At 40.3% G+C, this 19,322-nt stretch overlaps 1 protein-coding gene across 2 annotated transcripts in view; it reads left to right on the top strand.

Moving 5' to 3' along the window:
• Letm1 (Leucine zipper and EF-hand containing transmembrane protein 1) overlaps positions 1–19,322 on the top strand; it is a 116,627-nt gene that overhangs the window by 36,603 nt on the left and 60,702 nt on the right. For both annotated transcript variants that reach the window (XM_070097032.1, XM_070097031.1), the window contains exon 3: positions 18,736–18,879. In XM_070097032.1, coding sequence (XP_069953133.1) covers positions 18,736–18,879 — 144 coding nt within the window. The remainder of the gene's footprint in view (positions 1–18,735; positions 18,880–19,322) is intronic.

The raw sequence follows: 19,322 nt of genomic DNA, 5'->3' as shown, positions 1-19,322 counted from the left end.
AGACATGTGCAACATCTGGGTGTTTGAGAGATGTTTCACTCTCCATGGGCTTTATCATTATAATATACATTAGAAAGGAAACTTAAATAGGGTAACCAGGGAGATAGCGGTAGCAGTAGTGGCCACATTAGCCTGAGCAGGGCTTACATTAGTTATATACTTGCCATGGAAGTAGTGGTCAGGTTTGGCGTGCAGTGAAGTAACAGCACTTAAGTGTTACAGCAACCTTGTTTAAAACAATCTTGGTAGCAGTAAAGGTAAGATACTGGTACCTTTTGAACAAGATTCTCAGTGGTCTCGCGTTCTCTAGAAATTAAAATTTGTTATTTATAGATTAGCCCATCTCAGCTCATATTCAACACTGTAACACTCTGGGTTAACACCATTATCATATTTCTGCAGGAGTTTCGGGATCTCTCTGGTTTTATGGAATGAAATGTGAGTCATAGAAATGGCTTTGAAGGGCTTACAAATTTAAATATTACACATGCGCGAAGTTCGAAGTATAAAATAGGGCTCATTACTCTATCATTTGGTAGGGGTAAACTATGCTACCAATACAACTGTACAGTCAACAAGCCTAGTTGGTGCATGTCACAGCGGTATATAAATTTTTAAGCTTGGTTAAACTTACAAATACCTGAAGGGTATACATGGAGAAGGTTTCAGGGGTCAGCGCCCTGTCTGTGACCAGGCCTCATGGTAGATCAGGGCCTGATCAACTAGGCTGTTACTGTTGGCTGCACGTAAACCGACGTATGAACCACAGCCCGGCCGATCAGGTACTGACTTTAAGTGCCTGACCAGCGCCTTTTTGAAAGACATGTCTCCCGGCATACATAAAGGGGATTACCAATAGACCCCTGGCTGTCTTCAAGAAGGCTTTGGTCAGTACCTGATCGGCCGGGCTGTCGTTGATACGTTGGTTTACGTGCGGCCTACAGTAACAGCCTAATTGATCAGGCCCTGATTCGCCATGAGGCCTGGTCACAGACCGGACCGCGGGGGCGTTGACCTCCGAAACCCTACCTGGAGGTTATTCCGGGGATCAACCCTCGCGCCCCGGTCCACGACCAGGCCTCCCGGTGGATCAGGGCCTGATCGACCGCTCTATTGTATGGCCAGAGTTTGTAGTATACTCTGTTCTAGTTATTATCTCCTCCAGTTTTCCATAACGGAGTAGTTGGAATTTGTCCTCATTGAACATCATATTATTTTCCTATTGGAAAATTTGGTTTATATCTTCTTGGAGGTTAACCGTGTCCTCAATAGATGACAGTCTCATGCAGATCCTAGTATCGTCTGCAAAGGATGATGCGGTGCTGTGGATTACATCTCTGTCTATGTCTGATATGAGGATGAGGAACAGGATGGGGGCGAGTACTGTGTGCCTTGTGGAACAGAGCTCTTCACTATGGCACCCTCCAATTTAACTCTATTGACCACTATTCTTTGTGTTTGATTGGTTAGGAAGTTGAAGATCCATCTCCCCACTTTGCCAATTATTCCTTTAGCACGTATTTTGTGCGCTATTACGCCATGATCGCACTTGTCAAACGCTTTTGCAAAGTCTGTGTATATTACATCTGCATTCTGTTTTACTTCCAGTGCATCCAAAGCCATATCATAGTGATCCAGTAGTTGTGAGAGGCTGGAGCGACCTGCCCTGAACCTATGTTGCCCTGGATTGTGCAGTTTTTGGGAATCCAGGTGGTTTGCAGTCATGCTTCTTAGCACTCTTTCAAAGATTTTTGTGATGTGGGACGTTAGAGCTATTGGTCTATAGTTTTTAGCTAATGCTTTGCTGCCAAGTATACTCCAGGTAAGCACTTCATGGACGATTACTTGTACTGCATGTTGCTGTATTTGTACTAGGCATCTATCGGAGTCTCATCACTGTCTCCGTGGCCCGGTCCGTGAATCAAGCCGCCCGGTTGGTGGCCAGATCGATCAGGCTGTTGGTGCCAGCTAGGTCAAAACTGTTGAAAATACAGAGAAGTATGTAAATAAGACAAGTGTAATACCAGGACATTTACTGTGGAAACTTCACTCTGTGATTTTTGTCAATCCATTGGATTGACACTGAACAAGGTAATCAACCAGTTTCCCAGATGATTCATATGGATGAGAACGAATCTCTTGTTTAAATTTCTAAATACAACCCGAGTACAAGGTGGTGCTGAATTTCCACGTAGACTACATCATGGACACACAGGGGAAGAGTCCTTGTGTACTTTTTACCCTAGATGCAACCTGCAGCAGCGAGTTGAAGGACAGCAGATGTTAAGAGACTGCCGTAGAAGTCTCGCCTCAGATGGGACTGAACCAGAGGTCCTCTTGGTTGTGAGCTGAACGTTCTACCGCATAGCTACCTACCTACCTAGAGGGTATTCCGGGGATCAACACCCCCGCGGCCTAGGCCATGACCAGGCCTCTCGGTGGATCAGGGTCTGATCAACTAGGCTCTTACTGCTGGCTGCACGTACTCGAACGTACGAATGACATCTCGGCTGATCCGGCACTGACTTTAGGTATTTGTCCAGCTCCCTCTTGAAGGCAGCCAGGGGTCTAATTAGTATTTTCCCTTATGCTTGGTGGGAGGATGTTGAACAGCCTTGGGGCCCCCGGACACTTACTGTTTTCTCTTAGTGTACCAATGGCGCCCCTACTCTTCATTGGGTGGTCTGTTGCACCACCTGCCAGGTCTTTTGGTTTCGTAGGGAGTGATTTGTGTTTGCAGATTAGGGACCAGTCCTAGGATTTTCTAGGTGTAGATTATGATGTATCTCGCCTGCCCTCCAGTGAGTGCAAGGCAAGTACTTCCAAGCGTTCCTATCATTTTCCTCGCAGATGCGGTAGTGGCACTATTGTGATCCTTGAAGGTGAGATCCTCAGACATTACCACTCCCAGGTCCTTCACATTACTTTTCCGCTCTATTGTGTGATTAGAGTTTGTAGCATACTCAGTTCTAGCTATTATTTCACTCCAGTAGAGTGAAATTACAGAACAGTTGTACGTTGTCCTCTGGTCTCATACTTCATTCTTGTCGGTCTTCATTTTCTTCCACAGTGAAGGCTGGGTATTATAAATCGCCCATGTAATTTGCATCGTATACATTCAGTTGGAAATCTTTCCGAAGCTTCAGAGTTAATTATAGCATATTCGCAAGTGAGCTTCGAGTATATGTACACAATGTATAAAAGTATTACCTGAGAGCATAATGTACCTCACACAAAAGAACTTGAAGTTTACCCTGTACAGTAATCCTCGATAATCTGTAAATCTCCCCGTCTCCTGCACTCCTAGCTTGATCCCATTGGTAGTCTAACAGTGATAGATTTAGCACTTTGTTGAATATTGATTTCAGGAGTTTGTCTTATGCACTAAATTTTTGGTTGTCAAAGGAGGGTGCATATATAAAGAAGCAGGTTATTGTTAAACACCTTCCCCAGGTGTATAAGCACTTCTTATAACGCAATTCTCATATCCCATCCTTATTTTAATTACATAATTTTTAAATTTTTGCACCTATATCCCTTCTTTCATAATTGATCTTTATGACTGCTACCGCATCTTTTTCTCTAATTCCGAAAGAATTATAGATATTTATTTCAGAATGTCAAAAATATTTGGAATGGTTTTGTTTTCATGATAATGATTTATATAATGTGAATTAGTGACAACAGTAGAAAACTGATAGTTAGTGATGAATAAGCAAATTGTTTTAGATTTTTGTAATTGAAATGAATCAGACATAGCTATAGTTAATTGACAGTGAAGCAGGATATATTGTACAGGTTTGTGTACTACATCAAGTCTTTTAGTACTTTGATATTCCCGCGTACGCTTTTGAGGCTGCGTTGCTTGTAATGATGAGAGTCTTCTCCATTTGACTACCATTGTTTCAGCTGAAAAGAAAAACGCAAACGCACGCGCGCACAAAGAAAGAGAGAGGGTGTAGGTGAGAGGAATAGTCGGGAGCCACGTGGATTATTATAAGCATAGGGAAGAGCTAAACCTGTGGGATCATACAACGCCAAGGGAATGGGAGGTAATCAGGTTTGATCCAAGGAAGGGAAGGATAGCTCTAAATACTTGCTTCGAGGGCTTTCCATGCTTGGAGGGTGAGCCAGTTAGAGAGGCTGCCAAGGAGCGACCCACTGCAGACATGCTGGCGCCCTTCTTGCGCTTTATTTCTTATCTACTGTACATCACCCTAAACTAGTTAACTAGACTCCACCGCCTCTTCTGTACCCCGTCTAATCTTATTACATCCTTCTGGCCCTTACTAAACCCTGTTGGACCTTGTTACATCCTTCCGGCCCTCGTTGAACCCTGCTGGACCTCGTTACTTCCTTCTGGCCCTAAATGTTGTTGGACCTTACTACACTCTCCCTGCCCTTACTACATCTTTCTGGCCCTTACTAAACCCTGTCGGACCTATTAAACCCTGCTGACCCTTACTACATCCTCCTGGCTTTTAATTAATGAAGCTTGCTGGACCTTGATACACCTGGAAGAGTCTGGAGGGATTGGTCTTAAACCTGCACACACACACTTCCCTCCATATGAAAACACGAGGCTTGGCAGACGCTGCGAGATACCTCGTATGAAAAGCAGAGGTGCGATGAGTACACTTTGTAAGAACTCTTAAGTGTAAGGGGACCACGATTCTTCAACATTCTTTTCATTGCACATTAGGAGAATTACCAACAACCCCCTGTCTGCAAGAGGGCACTCGATAAGTTTCTCAAGACGGTTCCTGATCATCCAGGCTGTGATGCATACCGTTGGAATGAGGGCGGCGGGCGCCAACGACCTGCTCGATCATTTCAGTAACCAGGAGGCCTGGTCTGTTTTCCGGCTGAGGGGGACGTGACCCCCGGTGACCCGAGGCTTAAGTATTTTTTGGAGAGGATATGAACAAAATTTAATTATCCTTTTTGCCTAGGATAGGTCTTCTGTTCTTCTACATGTTAACTTTAATAAGTTATATTGAGAAGCCTTTTGAGTACACGGTAATAGTTATTTCATGAGGAAAAGAGCGCCTCCCTTCTCAGTAATATAAAGCTGCTTATAATTTTCCATTTAATACCAAGAGGACCGTTTTCTTACGACAGATAATGAGACTGGTCCGAACTCTGCACACAAACCCCTTCTTACAAAAACAAGAAGTTCGGCAGACGGCGCAAAACACCCCAGTGAAAGCAATCGTGCCGTAAGAGTAAAGACAGTAAGCCGGGGGGAGGGGTAGCAAGACAATATATTTGTCCTGTTTCCTGACGAACCTTACCTAACCTAACCTAACCTTCAACATCTTTACATAATACATGCAGCGCTGTATAGCCCTTGTGGCTTAGCGCTTCTTTTTGATAATAATAATAATACATAATACATAAGGGGGATTACGAATAGACCCCTAGCTGTCTTCAAGAGGGAACTGGATAAGTTCCTTAAATCAGTTTTTGACCAGCCGGGCTATGGTTTGTACGTTGGATTGTGTGGGGCTAGCAGTAACATCCTGGTTGATCAGGCCCTGATATCACCTGGAGGCCAGACCATGGACTGGACTGTGGAAGCATTAACCCTCGGAGCACCTTCCTGGTAGACTCCGGGTAGGCAGGTATGCACAAATCTAAGTAGTTTGATATTTGGCCTTCCTAATACGAACCTCTCATATTGTTAACAGTTGTTCCTAAATTTCACGCGACAACAAATGAAATGCAGAAACAAACCTTCTGAATACGCATAATCAACCTTACGGAAGAAATTGACAGGTCATTCTACCTGCTAGTCTGCTCTCCCTGCCTCGAGCCTTAGCACTACAGTATGTAGCTTGAAGCTCCATACTGCTACCGTAGTAGTCACGGTGGTGTATGTATCATTGAGAAGTAACCATAGACAGCATGTGGAAAAAGACACTTATGTACAGTTCAGGACATTTATTAAAGGAAACGTTTCGCCACGAGTGGCTTCTTCAGTCCTAATACAGAGAAAACTAAGAAAACACACATATATATAGTGGTGGGAGTCAGGTGAGGTGAAGCGTGGGTAGAGGTGGTGGTAGTAGTAGTAGTAGTAATGGAACTAAGGAGGTGAGGTTAGAGAGGGACCTGCTGGCATCAAGTAACACCAGTTCCCAGGATGGGTAATATCCTCTTGCTTAGTAATTTTGAAATACTGTAACTACCGGATTTTTGCTTCATAGTGTTACTGACAGAAATTAGTGCAGCTTCAATGCATTTTCTCCGTCTTAAGTCGTCTTCTTTAATAACTAGTTTAGCTTCATTGAATTTCATGAGGTGTCCAACATCGTCTCTATGTTGAACACATGCGTTTTTGCGGTCATCATTTCTGCAAGCATTTTTGTGTTCTGCTATTCTAATGTCCAGAGTTCTGGCTGTTTCCCCTACATATACTTTGTCACACCCCCCACATGGTATAGTGTAGATTCCTGCACTTGTGCCAGAATCATGCTTGGGTTTTTGTATCAGGTTCCTAATAGTAGTTGAAGAGCTGGAAGATAAGAAGCTTGCAAGTTTTGACGTGACTGCCTTATTCACCAATGTCCCAGTTGATCAAGCCATTGATCTTCTTCGCAGGGTGATTAAAGATGATACAGAGTTACCTGTACCCCGCCAAGATTTTGTGAGCCTTGTCGAACTTTGTGTTCGTTATAACTGTTTTAGGTTCGAGGACAAGAAGTACAAACAACTCTTCGGACTAGCCATGGGATCCCCCCTTAGTGCAGTTCTTGCCAATTTATATATGGAGGACCTGGAATCAAGAAGGATCCTCAATAACATCCCTCGTTCAGTTACTTGGATGCGGTACGTAGATGATATTTTGGTCATTGTACCCAAAAATCTTGACGTACAGGGCATCCTCAACACCATCAACAATCTGGAACCTACTATTAAATTTACTCTAGAGGAGGAGAAGGACAACCAGTTACCTTTTCTCGACGTTCTCTTACGCACAGGGGAAAGCAAACTTTCTTTTAAAGTCTACCGGAAGCCTACCTACAAGAATGATCTTCTACATTTCTTCTCTCACCATGACACAAGAACTAAAAGAGGGGTAGTTATTGGCTTCTTTCTGAGAGCCTACAGGATTTCCAGTCCGCAGTTCCTCGAAGAAGAATGTACATACATCACCAACTCTTTTAGTTCACTACACTTTCCCCTACACTTCATACGTGACTGCAGGAAACGTGCAACACGTATCCTCAGCAAGACCAACACCTATCAAATTGAAGAAAAGCCTCCAAGTTACATCGTTTTACCGGTCAGCAACGTTGCCACTAATGTTTCAAAAATGTTTGACAGAAAACTGGCTAAAATATCTACCAGCTCTTCAACTACTATTAGGAACCTGATACAAAAACCCAAGCATGATTCTGGCACAAGTGCAGGAATCTACACTATACCATGTGGGGGGTGTGACAAAGTATATGTAGGGGAAACAGCCAGAACTCTGGACATTAGAATAGCAGAACACAAAAATGCTTGCAGAAATGATGACCGCAAAAACGCATGTGTTCAACATAGAGACGATGTTGGACACCTCATGAAATTCAATGAAGCTAAACTAGTTATTAAAGAAGACGACTTAAGACGGAGAAAATGCATTGAAGCTGCACTAATTTCTGTCAGTAACACTATAAAGCAAAAATCCGGTAGTTACAGTATTTCAAAATTACTAAGCAAGAGGATATTACCCATCCTGGGAACTGGTGTTACTTGATGCCAGCAGGTCCCTCTCTAACCTCACCTCCTTAGTTCCATTACTACTACTACTACTACCACCACCTCTACCCACGCTTCACCTCACCTGACTCCCACCACTATATATATGTGTGTTTTCTTAGTTTTCTCTGTATTAGGACTGAAGAAGCCACTCGTGGCGAAACGTTTCCTTTAATAAATGTCCTGAACTGTACATAAGTGTCTTTTTCCACATCTTGTCGGTATCACCATACCATTTCCCCATAGACAGCATATTTTACTCATTCTCATGGATAGAAAGTGAAGCTGGTAACGTTTAATGACGTGCAAGACAGCTGACGTCACACCAGGAAGAGAGGAGTGACAGTTTCTTAAGTTTATTATATTAGTTTTTCCTTAATTAAGATGTTTTGTTATTTAGCGTTTAATAAAATAATATAAATCACAAAGGCACAAGCAACACTAGTAAATAAGTTATAAGGGATTAAGTAAGACGTGGTTGCCAGTGGTGTTCTCGGTAACCATAGACAAGGTTTGAACGCCATCGACCTGCGCACTGAAATATGGTGGCGGCTGGGTGCTCAACTAAAGCAGAGAGGTTAGATAAAAGGACACAAGTGCAACTAATGTGACATTTTATTGTAGCAACGTTTCGCTCTCCAGGAGCTTTATCAAGCTTGATAAAGTTCCTGAAGAGCGAAACGTTGCCACAATAAAATGTCAGTTGCACTTTGTCCTTTTATTTAACATATTGTCGGTAATTCTACCAACATTAATAAAGCAGAGATGCTGAAAGTGCCTGGATATATTTGCTTTCATGACCATGATTTTTAATAAAGCTAATTTAAAGACATTTGTTATATTTTTTTAGGGAATTAAATTCATGCTGATAATAGGGTAACTACTTAATATTTAAAAGTTTCAGTAGCTAGTCTAATTGATCTTTTAGGGCTAGTAGTGTCTTAAGAGGCTTTATTGCGTAAACTATGTAATACACAGGTTTTAAGCTTAATGTAACAAATTCAGACTTTTCGGAAGAACCTATTTTCTGTTTGTTAGAAACAGTCATTACGCCACATAAACGCTTTAGTTTGTAATAATTATTTAAAATGCATTGAACTATATGATCATCTTTATTTAATCAATCTACAGAATTTGCATTGTCTGATGTCATGATTATTTTACATTCGTCCCCCGATAAATACCTTAAAACATTAAACTCTTCTTTTGTAATATATTCAAGTTAGGGTGATAGAAGACGAAAATGCCAGTCTTAATTTTTGGGGTAAAACGTATCCAGTTTCCTTGGAACTTAAGTATACAAAAAATAAACTGTCCATGCATATTGAAATAAATAATCGTAGTGCCCTTGTTTGTAATCTCATTGTAATAACGTACACGTCCAACATATGTTGAGTGTATACTCAGCACGCGTCAGTAATGTGATCTTCACATGTACCAGTAACGACAGGTGGCAAAATCTTGCCAGGCTGGTTTATAGCACAGGCAAGGCCAAACCTGTCTTCAGCCTCTTATCGTACAGGGGTTTAGGTATAGGTAGACCGAATGGGCTTGCTCATATAATTTTTTGTGATCAGGCTGGTTTGTATTGCAGGTGACAATTGTTTTTATAGTGCTCTGTTACGTTAAAAAGTACAATCAGGAAAGTTTTTGAACTTCGTCAGTATTTTGTTTCTAAGGGTAGGTAAGGTTTGTCAGGAAACAGGACAAGTGTTTCCTGACGCGGGCCATAGTCAGATAATGACCCTCAGCTGGAGCTTTTAGTCATCTGTCTGAGGCCTTCCGCTGGCTTACCGGTCTACCCATTTAAAAATTATGGTTATGATTATAACCAGTTATTCTCTGTTTCTAAGTTTGATTATATATATTACGCCGGTGTCGCAGCATCTTGGTTTTACCTTGTACATGTACTTGGAGAAATAAAGATATTATTTGTTTTCATGACGTATTATTTGTTATACAAGAGGAATAATTAGGTTTACTAACTTTTTTTCATTAAGGTGTTTGAGGAGGTAGATCATGGTAATGAATATGATATTGTGTATATGGACTTTAGTAAGGCTTTTGATAGAGTTCCACATCAGAGACTTTTGAGGAAACTTAAGACACGCGGAATAGGGAAAAATTTTTCCTGGGTAGAGGCATGGTTGACAAATAGGCAGCAAAGAGTTTGCATAAATGGGGAGAAATCAGAATTGGGGCACGTCACAAGCGGTGTTCCACAGGGGTCAGTGTTGGGCCCCTTGTTGTTCACAATTTACATAAACGATGTAGATGAGGGAATAAATAGCGACATAAGCAAATTTGCTGATGACACCAAAATAGGCCGTCCAGTTCATTCTATTGAGGGCATTAGTACACTCCAGGATGATTTGAATAGACTGGTGTAGTGGTCGGAGAAGTGACAGATGCAGTTTAATATAGACAAATGCAAAGTGCTAAATGTTGGACAGGACAATAGCCATGCCACTTATAAACTGAATAGTGTAGATCTTAATACTACTGATTGCGAAAAGGATTTAGGAGTTCTGGTTAGCAGTAATCTGAAACCGACAACAGTGCATAAGTGTTCGCAATAAAGCTAACAGAATCCTTGGCTTCATTTCAAGAAGTATAAATAATAGGAGTCCTCAGGTTGTTCTTCAACCCTATATATCCTTGGTTAGGCCTCATTTAGATTATGTTGCACAGTTCTGGTCACCATATTACAGAATGGATATAAATGCACTGGGAAACGTACAGAGGAGGATGACAAAGTTGATCCCATGTATCAGAAATCTTCCCTATGAGGATAGACTGAGGGCCCTGAATCTGCACTCTCTAGAAAGGCGTAGAATTAGGGGGATATGATTGAGGTGTATAAATGGAAAACAGGAATAAATAAAGGGGATGTAAGTAAAGTGTTGACAATATCTAACGAAGACAGGACTCGTAGCAATGGTTTCAAGTTGGAAAAATTCAGATTCAGGAAGGACATAGGAAAGCACTGGTTTGGTAATAGAGTTGTGGATGAGTGGAACAAACTCCCGAGTACCGTCATAGAAGCTAAGACCTTGTGTAGTTTTAAAAATAGGTTGGATAAATACATGAGTGGGTGTGAGTTGGACCTGACTAGCTTGGGCTACCAGGTCTGGTGCCGTGCTCCTTCCTTAAGTGGAAGTGACCTGACTAGGTGGTCATTGTTTTAGGCCGGGGGGTGGCATGGACCTGCTCCGCATGTGGTCAGTAGGCCTGTTGTAGTGTTCCTTCTTTCTTATGTTCTTATGTTTGACAATTTTATCGCTTACTCTAAGGTAAAAAATATTGTTGCGAAAGAGATGTGCTTCATGGTTGGACTAGTTAAATATATTTTGGAGCTTGTCTACCTTTAATATATTTACTTTAACTGCATTAATTTAGAGGCATACCTAGATAGGATTTTAGTATAATTAAGGTATATTCCATCTCATTTAAATCTCAAACATAATGTCAAGGTTTATTTATGGTTGAAGTTTAGATGATGGGGTTTTTGCACGTGATGTCACTGGTTACTGATTCATCATGTAAGCAATATTTGACGTGAAGCTGCATTAACAACCACGAACACTTACGTGAGTTTTCTCTCATCTTTCTTAGTCTCTACGATGGTTGATTGTTGTGCTGTTGAATGTAGTGATTGGCAAGAAAAGTCAAATGCAACATTCTAAAAGTTCCTCAAGGACTTTGAATAACTAAAAGGAAGGATTTATGCCGTGAAGGCGTAAGACCTGGAGTAAGAAACCTTCCCCTTTTAAGGGAGGTGCCTTGATTCTGTTGAGGGGACTCTCTTGATCCATGCAATTAGAGCTACTCTCCCTTTGCCATTCCATCAGCGCTCTATTACCTCTACGGGTTTTGTGCTTCCTCATAATGTAAATGTAAAACCAAAGTTGACATTAAGTGAACACCCGATGGCAAGTCCTTAACGTGAGTACCAGGTGGGGGATTATGTTCTTTGCTGTCGAGGTCGTACTGGGTGAGCATCAGTTCCTCCTGGATAGCTATGACATGTAGACACTAAACTAAATACTGCCGTGTGTGGTAAATGAGTGATTATCAGAGATGTGAAGACGATGTAATCAGTCCATCACCGTGGTAAATGAGACACTTGTGCAACATTTTGCTTTGTTTATTCCAGAAACGTTAAGCCACCCAGTGGCTTCTTCAGTCCATGCAAAGAAAGGTGAAAGATGAAGAGCTTGAGATAATCAGTCTCAGCCTGGATTCGATATGTTCAGTCCGTCAATCTGGACTGGACAGACTCCAGGCTGAGGGACTGATGACCTTAAACTACTTATCTTTGACCTTTCTCTGCACTGGGCTGAAGAAGCCACTGGCTGGCGAAACGTTTCCAGAACAAAGATACCCAAATGTTGTACAAGTGTCTCATTTATCAACTTGTCGGTTTTCTAAACCGTTTTTTTACATGCTGCCGTGTGTGAAACCATGCATGGTGACTCGTAAATCCCTTGTTTCCGCGTGTTGAGCCTGCTAGTAGAGCTGCAGCCCATTGTGATGCTCTTGGTGACTTACTGGAAACTTTTCTTTCCTCTTCACTTTTGTTTTAAAACTGGGACCTCAACCCATGTAGACCCTATAACTCGTACTCCTACATGTATTGTTCTCAGAATTTCAGGGGTGGCGTCCCAGTAATAAAAATAATAATACAGGTGTCTATGTAGCGAATACTTAATGTATATTTTATTTTATATTTGTTAAAATGGAGATGTTTCATTCATTAACTATTTATTTTGTCATCACAGCTTTACGAGCTGGTTTGAAGTTTAGCTCAAACTGGGTGACATGGTGCGTCGAACCATCATTTGGTTATAAGCTAGACATAAAACCAACTGATGTGAGACACATGACGAAGCTCGTCTGTCTGGCGCTCAGCAGACGGAAGATCAAGCCTCCACCATGTCTTACACTGAATAACCCAAATGGGTTTAGCACTTAACATGAATTAAACAACATTAAACAAGCCAACTGATGTGAAGGTTTGACGCACCATTTATCACCCACCTTAATGTGGATAATTATTTAAAAGTTTTATACTGGTGAACACTTGACTTAGTCGACATTAACAATTATAAGATGGCATGATGTAACCCCAGACAGCTTGGATGAGGCGGTGTTGGAGGAAAAAAACACGTTGAGCAAAAGCAGACCTTTTATTAAATGTGACATTTCACGAACAAAGACTTTATGAAGTATTTGATAAAACTGACAGTAGATGAAATGGTCGTAGTTAATAAAAGGTCTGCCTTTGCTACACATTTTTTTTCCCAGCAGTCCCAGGTACTTACTACTGACGTAGCTTTGTTACCCAGCCTCGAACGCAGTACTGGTGTGTATCAATATTTTTGTAGGCTTTCACTTTATTCCAGTGTAGGAAGAGAGTGTTCACCACGTGATGATATAACTCGGGAGTTCATCACAGTTTATCAATACAAGTTAGCACGAGTCACGTCCAATATCATTCACAAGTGTAAATTATTATTATTATTATTATTATTATTATTATTATTATTATTATTATTATGTGGTACAAAGCCGACAAATAAGGCACATGTGGGACAGTTAGGTATTCTTATTCGAAGACGTTTCGCTTACACAGTAGGCTTCTTCAGTCGAACAGAGGTGTGATTAAATGTGGAGACATCAACGGCAAATCGGATCTGAACGTTTCTCCAGGCTGAGGTATTCTAATGGACTGATCGCATCTTTACCTCTTCACTGCTTTGCTATCTCCATATTTAGTCACCTCTGTATTCGACTGAAGAAACCTACTATGTAGGTGAAACGTTTCGGAAATAAAGATACTTTAACTGTTGTGATAATGTTGGTAGAATTACTGACAGTGTTAGGTAAAAGGACATGTGCAACTAATGTGATATTTTAATGTGGCAACGTTTTGCGAAAAGCCACAATGAAATGTATTAGTTATGTGTGTCTTTTTGCCGACCTAACTGTTACCCGTGTAAATCAACTAATTTAGTCAGATAACTGCATAACTTCAGTAGCACACAAGTCAAGCGTTCTATTTTAAGCTGTTAAGATAATGCACTGTCACCCTGCTTGTTTACACCGAAGATTATTGAGCAAATTGAATCAGTGTAGGAGTGCATACAAATATCATTTGCGCCATTAGGAAACATTAAAATATGTTTTGCTCGTCAATAACCTTTATCAGTCTGAAATTTATTTAATAAATCTACTGGTTAGCGAAACATCGAAAGATAAAAGCTTTGCACAAGACATGTGTGTCATACATTAGTTTAGAAATAATGGCTTTTTTTTGGGGAGGGGCTTATTGAAATTGGTAAAGCTGGAGAATAAACAAGATAACTTTCCATCATAACTCTGGATTGCGCGATATTGTAGGTGCGTCTCGGAGCTTGTCTTAACATCGGGGTAAGCTTGTTATAATGTAACTCATGCCTCTGTACTGGTTCAAGTCAGTGATCTATATTACATCAGAACCTTTAATAGCCAGAAACGACTTGTCCCTTTACAAAAATTGCCATTTTTATTTTAGCTTAATCTGTATTGCTGTACTGTGCATCTTAATGTAAACCCGGTTAATTCCAAATTGTATATATACACATATCAGTGGACATAGACGTAGACTAGTGGGATAAACTGCCAAGTAGGGTTTAGGAAGCCACTTTGAATAGGTTAACATGTAAGCGGGAATGGTTAGGTGGTGTTAACTTTGAACCTGTTTAGCATGGGATCGCTAGACATACTGCTATACTCCTGTTTTTTTTCCTCTCCTTTAATTTACGCATTTCTCAAGGATTTCATTGCATGTAAACAATCACGTGGCATTTGATAAGTTATGGACTTTTTCTTTGCTGATTATGTGATCAAACTTTTTTAGTATTACACAGCCCGTAATTCATAATCGAAGTTTTTCACTGATTAAAGTCCTGTTACTTGAAGTGATCATGAACTGAAGGAAAAAGGTCTTAATTGTTTGATCGTAATCTGGGTGTAAATTACTAATGTGTTTATTGTTAGGGGACGTACTATATATATTATTGATGCATTGTAAGGTTTTAGTTACTATGATGGTATACAAAAGTGGTGTAGTCAGAGAATGCTGGCAGCGATGTGTTGATGGCGTTTTCCATGTCTTGGGCAACAGTGGTGAAGCTTTAGTCAACATTAGCAAAAAAAAAAAAAGGGGGGGGGGGAGGGGTTATAGTGAGTTCATTAACTGGACATTCTACTGACTATTCATTGTTCGCTACCTTACTAGTGTTAGCGGTTCATATACAAGTTACATCACCCTCCCGGCACATTACTGAATATTATCACGTGATAGCGACTCGAGTGGTTGCGAGTTTGGTTCTTAACTGAAGGAACCCTTCTTGAATATGCGTGCCTGAGAGAGGGGAGGGGGAGGGAGGGAAAGAGGGGGGCTCATCTTAATGTAAATCAAGTAGTAATTCTCCTTATGGAAGGGCACCATTATAAAAATCTGAAAACTTTAAATTCATTTTAATATTTAATATATTTTCTGGAGTTTAGATAAAAATTGATGTCTAAACAGCTAAAGGGATTTGCATTAAAATTTACGTAGTGTAAATGACATGTTTTAGAGGTTGTGTATATTTTTCAGTTTGATTACCCAGTTTATTATTGATGAAGAGTATGATACTCCAAAAATTTAATAAAGCTAGCAAATTAGAGGCTAAATCCTGCTCAAAAATTTAACTTTCATCCAAGACACTTACCACTGCAAGTCACACCAGTTAATTGCAGAAATCAGTATCACAGTTTGTTTAATATAATTGTCACATTGGGACATACTGTATGTAGTCCAGTAACACAAACCTTCTGTTAAGCAAAACACCTGTGCTAAAAGTTTGAATCTTACCAGGAAACACAATCTCGAGTTATTACACAAAATCTAATGATTCCATTTTTTTTAAATGTTAATACAGTATTTTGGCAAATTTGCTCCTATACAGTCTGAACTTATTGGGTCTCATCCTTCTCATAAGACACATCAGCTATTGACAATTGAAGGTGTTTAGATAAGGCAATCGAGATATTTCCTGAAGAAAAATACAGAATTAATTTTAAAACTAGTTAGGAAACTGTCACCTACATGCTCCGGTAACAATTCCAGTCTTCTACTAAGTAGGATACACTAATGATGAAATCTTAAGCCCACTCAGTTTTCTCACAAGGAAACCACAACTAGGACCGGTCCATGTTCCATTGATCAAAGGGCACCTGCACATGCCAGTAGTTGCAGAGACTCTTCACGCGGAAAGTTCCATGTATGATAGCTGTAGTTACATGATCATGCTTTTTTTTTTTTTTTCATAATACACCACATTATCATGCTGCCCTATTCTGGCATTGGACAAAGTTAAAGCAAGAGCTGTAGTGGCCTAGCACACAATCACTCAGGATGGCTAATCATACACTGGTCATAACGTCTCATAATCTGTACTGCCAAGTTCTAGTTAGTTCATTAAAGCTGGTTTGGAGGTTCTTAACACTGGAGGTCACCGCCCCCCGCGGCCCGGTCCCAGACCAGGCTTCCTGGTTGCTGACCTAATCGATCAAGCGCTCTCTCAAGGTGACCGATCACGCAATGGGTTGTGGAGTCAGCCAAATATGATCTTGGACAATTTAGATTTTGAGGAAGTCACATAATGGTCATCACATTCTCAAACAATTTAGAATTTAAGGTTTCGCAAAGTTAAGCATTAACAGATAAATACAACTATACATTGCTCAACTATTCAGACATTCAAAAGCGGTAAAAGTTTCAAAGAGGAAGTAATAGGATATGAGCACAAGATATATTAAGGAGAATTCGCTTAGGTTAACAGTAGGCATTTATATTGAATGTAACAACATCTGCACTAACAGTTCCAAGTTAATGGTGGTTATGTCGTGCCGGATAGGTAAAACTGGTCAGTTAGCAAGAACTCATTTAAAATGAAGTCCTTTCTAAAATTTTCTCTTATGCATTTAGATATTTTTTTAATTTGTTAATATAAAAATTAATGATTTTGTACCAAAAGCACCTTAGAAAACTTACCCAACCTTATTATAACAAGCTCAATTTCATTAAGCCTAATCCAACTAAATATATTTTATACAAGTTTACAATAATTTAATAATAAACCAACACAAATGTATTTTTTCGTTAGTTTCAGAATGATTTTTTTTTTTTGCGAAATTATTGCATACACAGATTTTCGCTTGACCTATTCGGCAAGAAGTGCGTTACTATATAAGCCAGAATCGCAAGTTTTACTTATTCGGCACGAGTTATATAGGTCATCAGTAGTTGGAATGTTTGTTATCCGACAGAGTACGCATAAACATCAACATATATACTCGACAAATGATAAGAATTCAATGGTATGAACGCTGGGATCTTTGTCCTGTGTATATACGTGGAGAGTTTACTAAGTTAAGGGATTACAGTAAAAGTTTCTTATCACTAGTGTTGGACAGGTGACATGCAGCATTAATGACTTATGTGGTCGATATGCTTTAAATACAATAAGCCAACTGCCAAAATAATAATCCACACAACAGTGAAAACAATACGTTATTGTACAATAAAATGTTAGACCACAACAACAATAATGACGTTAGCGAGTAGTTGATATTTAACCGATGTATAGTGACGTGGACGAGAGATAATATAGAAATGGTTCCAGTATTTGTCACATAACACGCAAATGTATAATTTAAGCATGAAATATATTTGATAATAGCCGGTTACCACTGATTGTCTCTGGCAATCGTGGGAGTCAGTGGGCTCTTGGCTATCTCAGGTTCACCAGTCCTCCACCCATCCCAATCCCTACCGTCCATCCCCTGTCCATCTCTGTCGTCCCAGTTTACACATACCTGTTAGTCACTGCTTCCTCCACATCTTGCCATCCTCCAACAGTTTTCCTCACCCCATTCTTTTAGCTTTGTTCCTACTGTATAACTATCAAGCCAAAGTAGTAGTACACTACTGATGTATCTAATTTTTTTATAAAAGAAAACCTTTTCCCTCATTCTTCCCCTTCCATCATCATTCCTCTCTCACTTCTCCCATCCCCTCTCTCACCTTGCTCTTCCTCCCCTCCCTCACATTGCTCTTCCTCCCCTCCCTCACATTGCTCTTCCTCTCCTCCCTCACATTGCTCTTCCTCCCCTCCCTCACATTGCTCTTCCTCCCCTCCCTTCCCTCACCTTGCTCTTCCTTCCCTCACCTTGCTCTTCCTTCCCTCACCTTGCTCTTCCTTCCCTCACCTTGCTCTTCCTTCCCTCACCTTGCTCTTCCTCCCCTCCCTGCCCTCACCCTGCTAGCAGCATTGCTGATGTCCCAAACCTAAACAATACCATAATGTGTTGCAGTGAGATATGGAAGGAAATGTATAATAACCTATGTAGGAGCAGTCAGAACTGCTTGTCCTTGGACAGTCTTACTTTAGATCAGTCCAACTGGCTGTATCCTAATTGGTAGAGCTGACTCCATCTGTTTGCTTGCTGTTTGGAGACATTAAACTTGTAGTATTTTAAGCACTACCATGTTGCCCCACTTTCATTGGTCACATTTACCAGCAACCACATATTCACCAAGTAGTTGCACAGTTGAACATAAAGATGAGATCAGAGGTCAGAAGCAGAAACCCATAAAAATGTACCTGTTCACTTTTGAAATTTCCAACTAGATTATGATGCAGGCCAGACTGTATAGCTGATTAGTCGCAACAAAAATGTGTTGCTGATGATTTATATCCAGTGGTAACCATATTGTACATTAATATGATTTGTTTCAGGCTATTAGCCTCATAGGGTGAGAAGTACAGTATAATTTCAACTGATTCATTAGCATTTTACATTTTGGTGACAATGAGATGCTAAAATATGGATCTTATAGACTAAAACTTTGGCAGTTAATTTGATTAATTAAGTGTATCCTTTCCATTGCAGTTGGTGCGGACAACAAGTGATTTATTTCGCTTGTTGCCATTCTCAGTGTTCATCATTATCCCGTTCATGGAGTTTTTGTTACCTGTAGCACTTAAGCTCTTTCCTGGGATGCTTCCATCAACCTTTGAGACCGCCAATGAAAAGGTAATTAAATCATGTCTAGTGGACATACTATAAACTGTGAGTGTGTGTGCCTTATATTAATGTACTTTGTGAATGTGTACTAATGTATGCTACTGTATTAATGCAACTGCAGTAACTTTTTAAGGTACCATGGCAAAATCTCCTATGATCATGAAATGCTGTACACACATATGGAGCACAATGTGTGTGTACAGCATTATTATTACACATCCCTGTCTAAGACCTATATATATATGAGCCTCATATCATAAAAGCTCTTTACAGCATTTAATGTAAACACTTGATCTACACATCCCCTACCCACTCTGAAACCTCCTTGTTCGTCCGCAATTCTACATTCTGTCTTACCTCTAATTCTTTCAATTATAACCCTACCGTATACTTTTCCTGGTATACTCAGTAAACTTATTCCTCTATAATTTTTACAATCTCTTTTGTCCCCT

Source organism: Cherax quadricarinatus, chromosome 56 (genome assembly GCF_038502225.1).
Source record: "Cherax quadricarinatus isolate ZL_2023a chromosome 56, ASM3850222v1, whole genome shotgun sequence".
NCBI classification, from domain to species: Eukaryota; Metazoa; Arthropoda; class Malacostraca; order Decapoda; family Parastacidae; genus Cherax; species Cherax quadricarinatus.
This window is presented reverse-complemented; position numbering and strand designations above follow the sequence as displayed.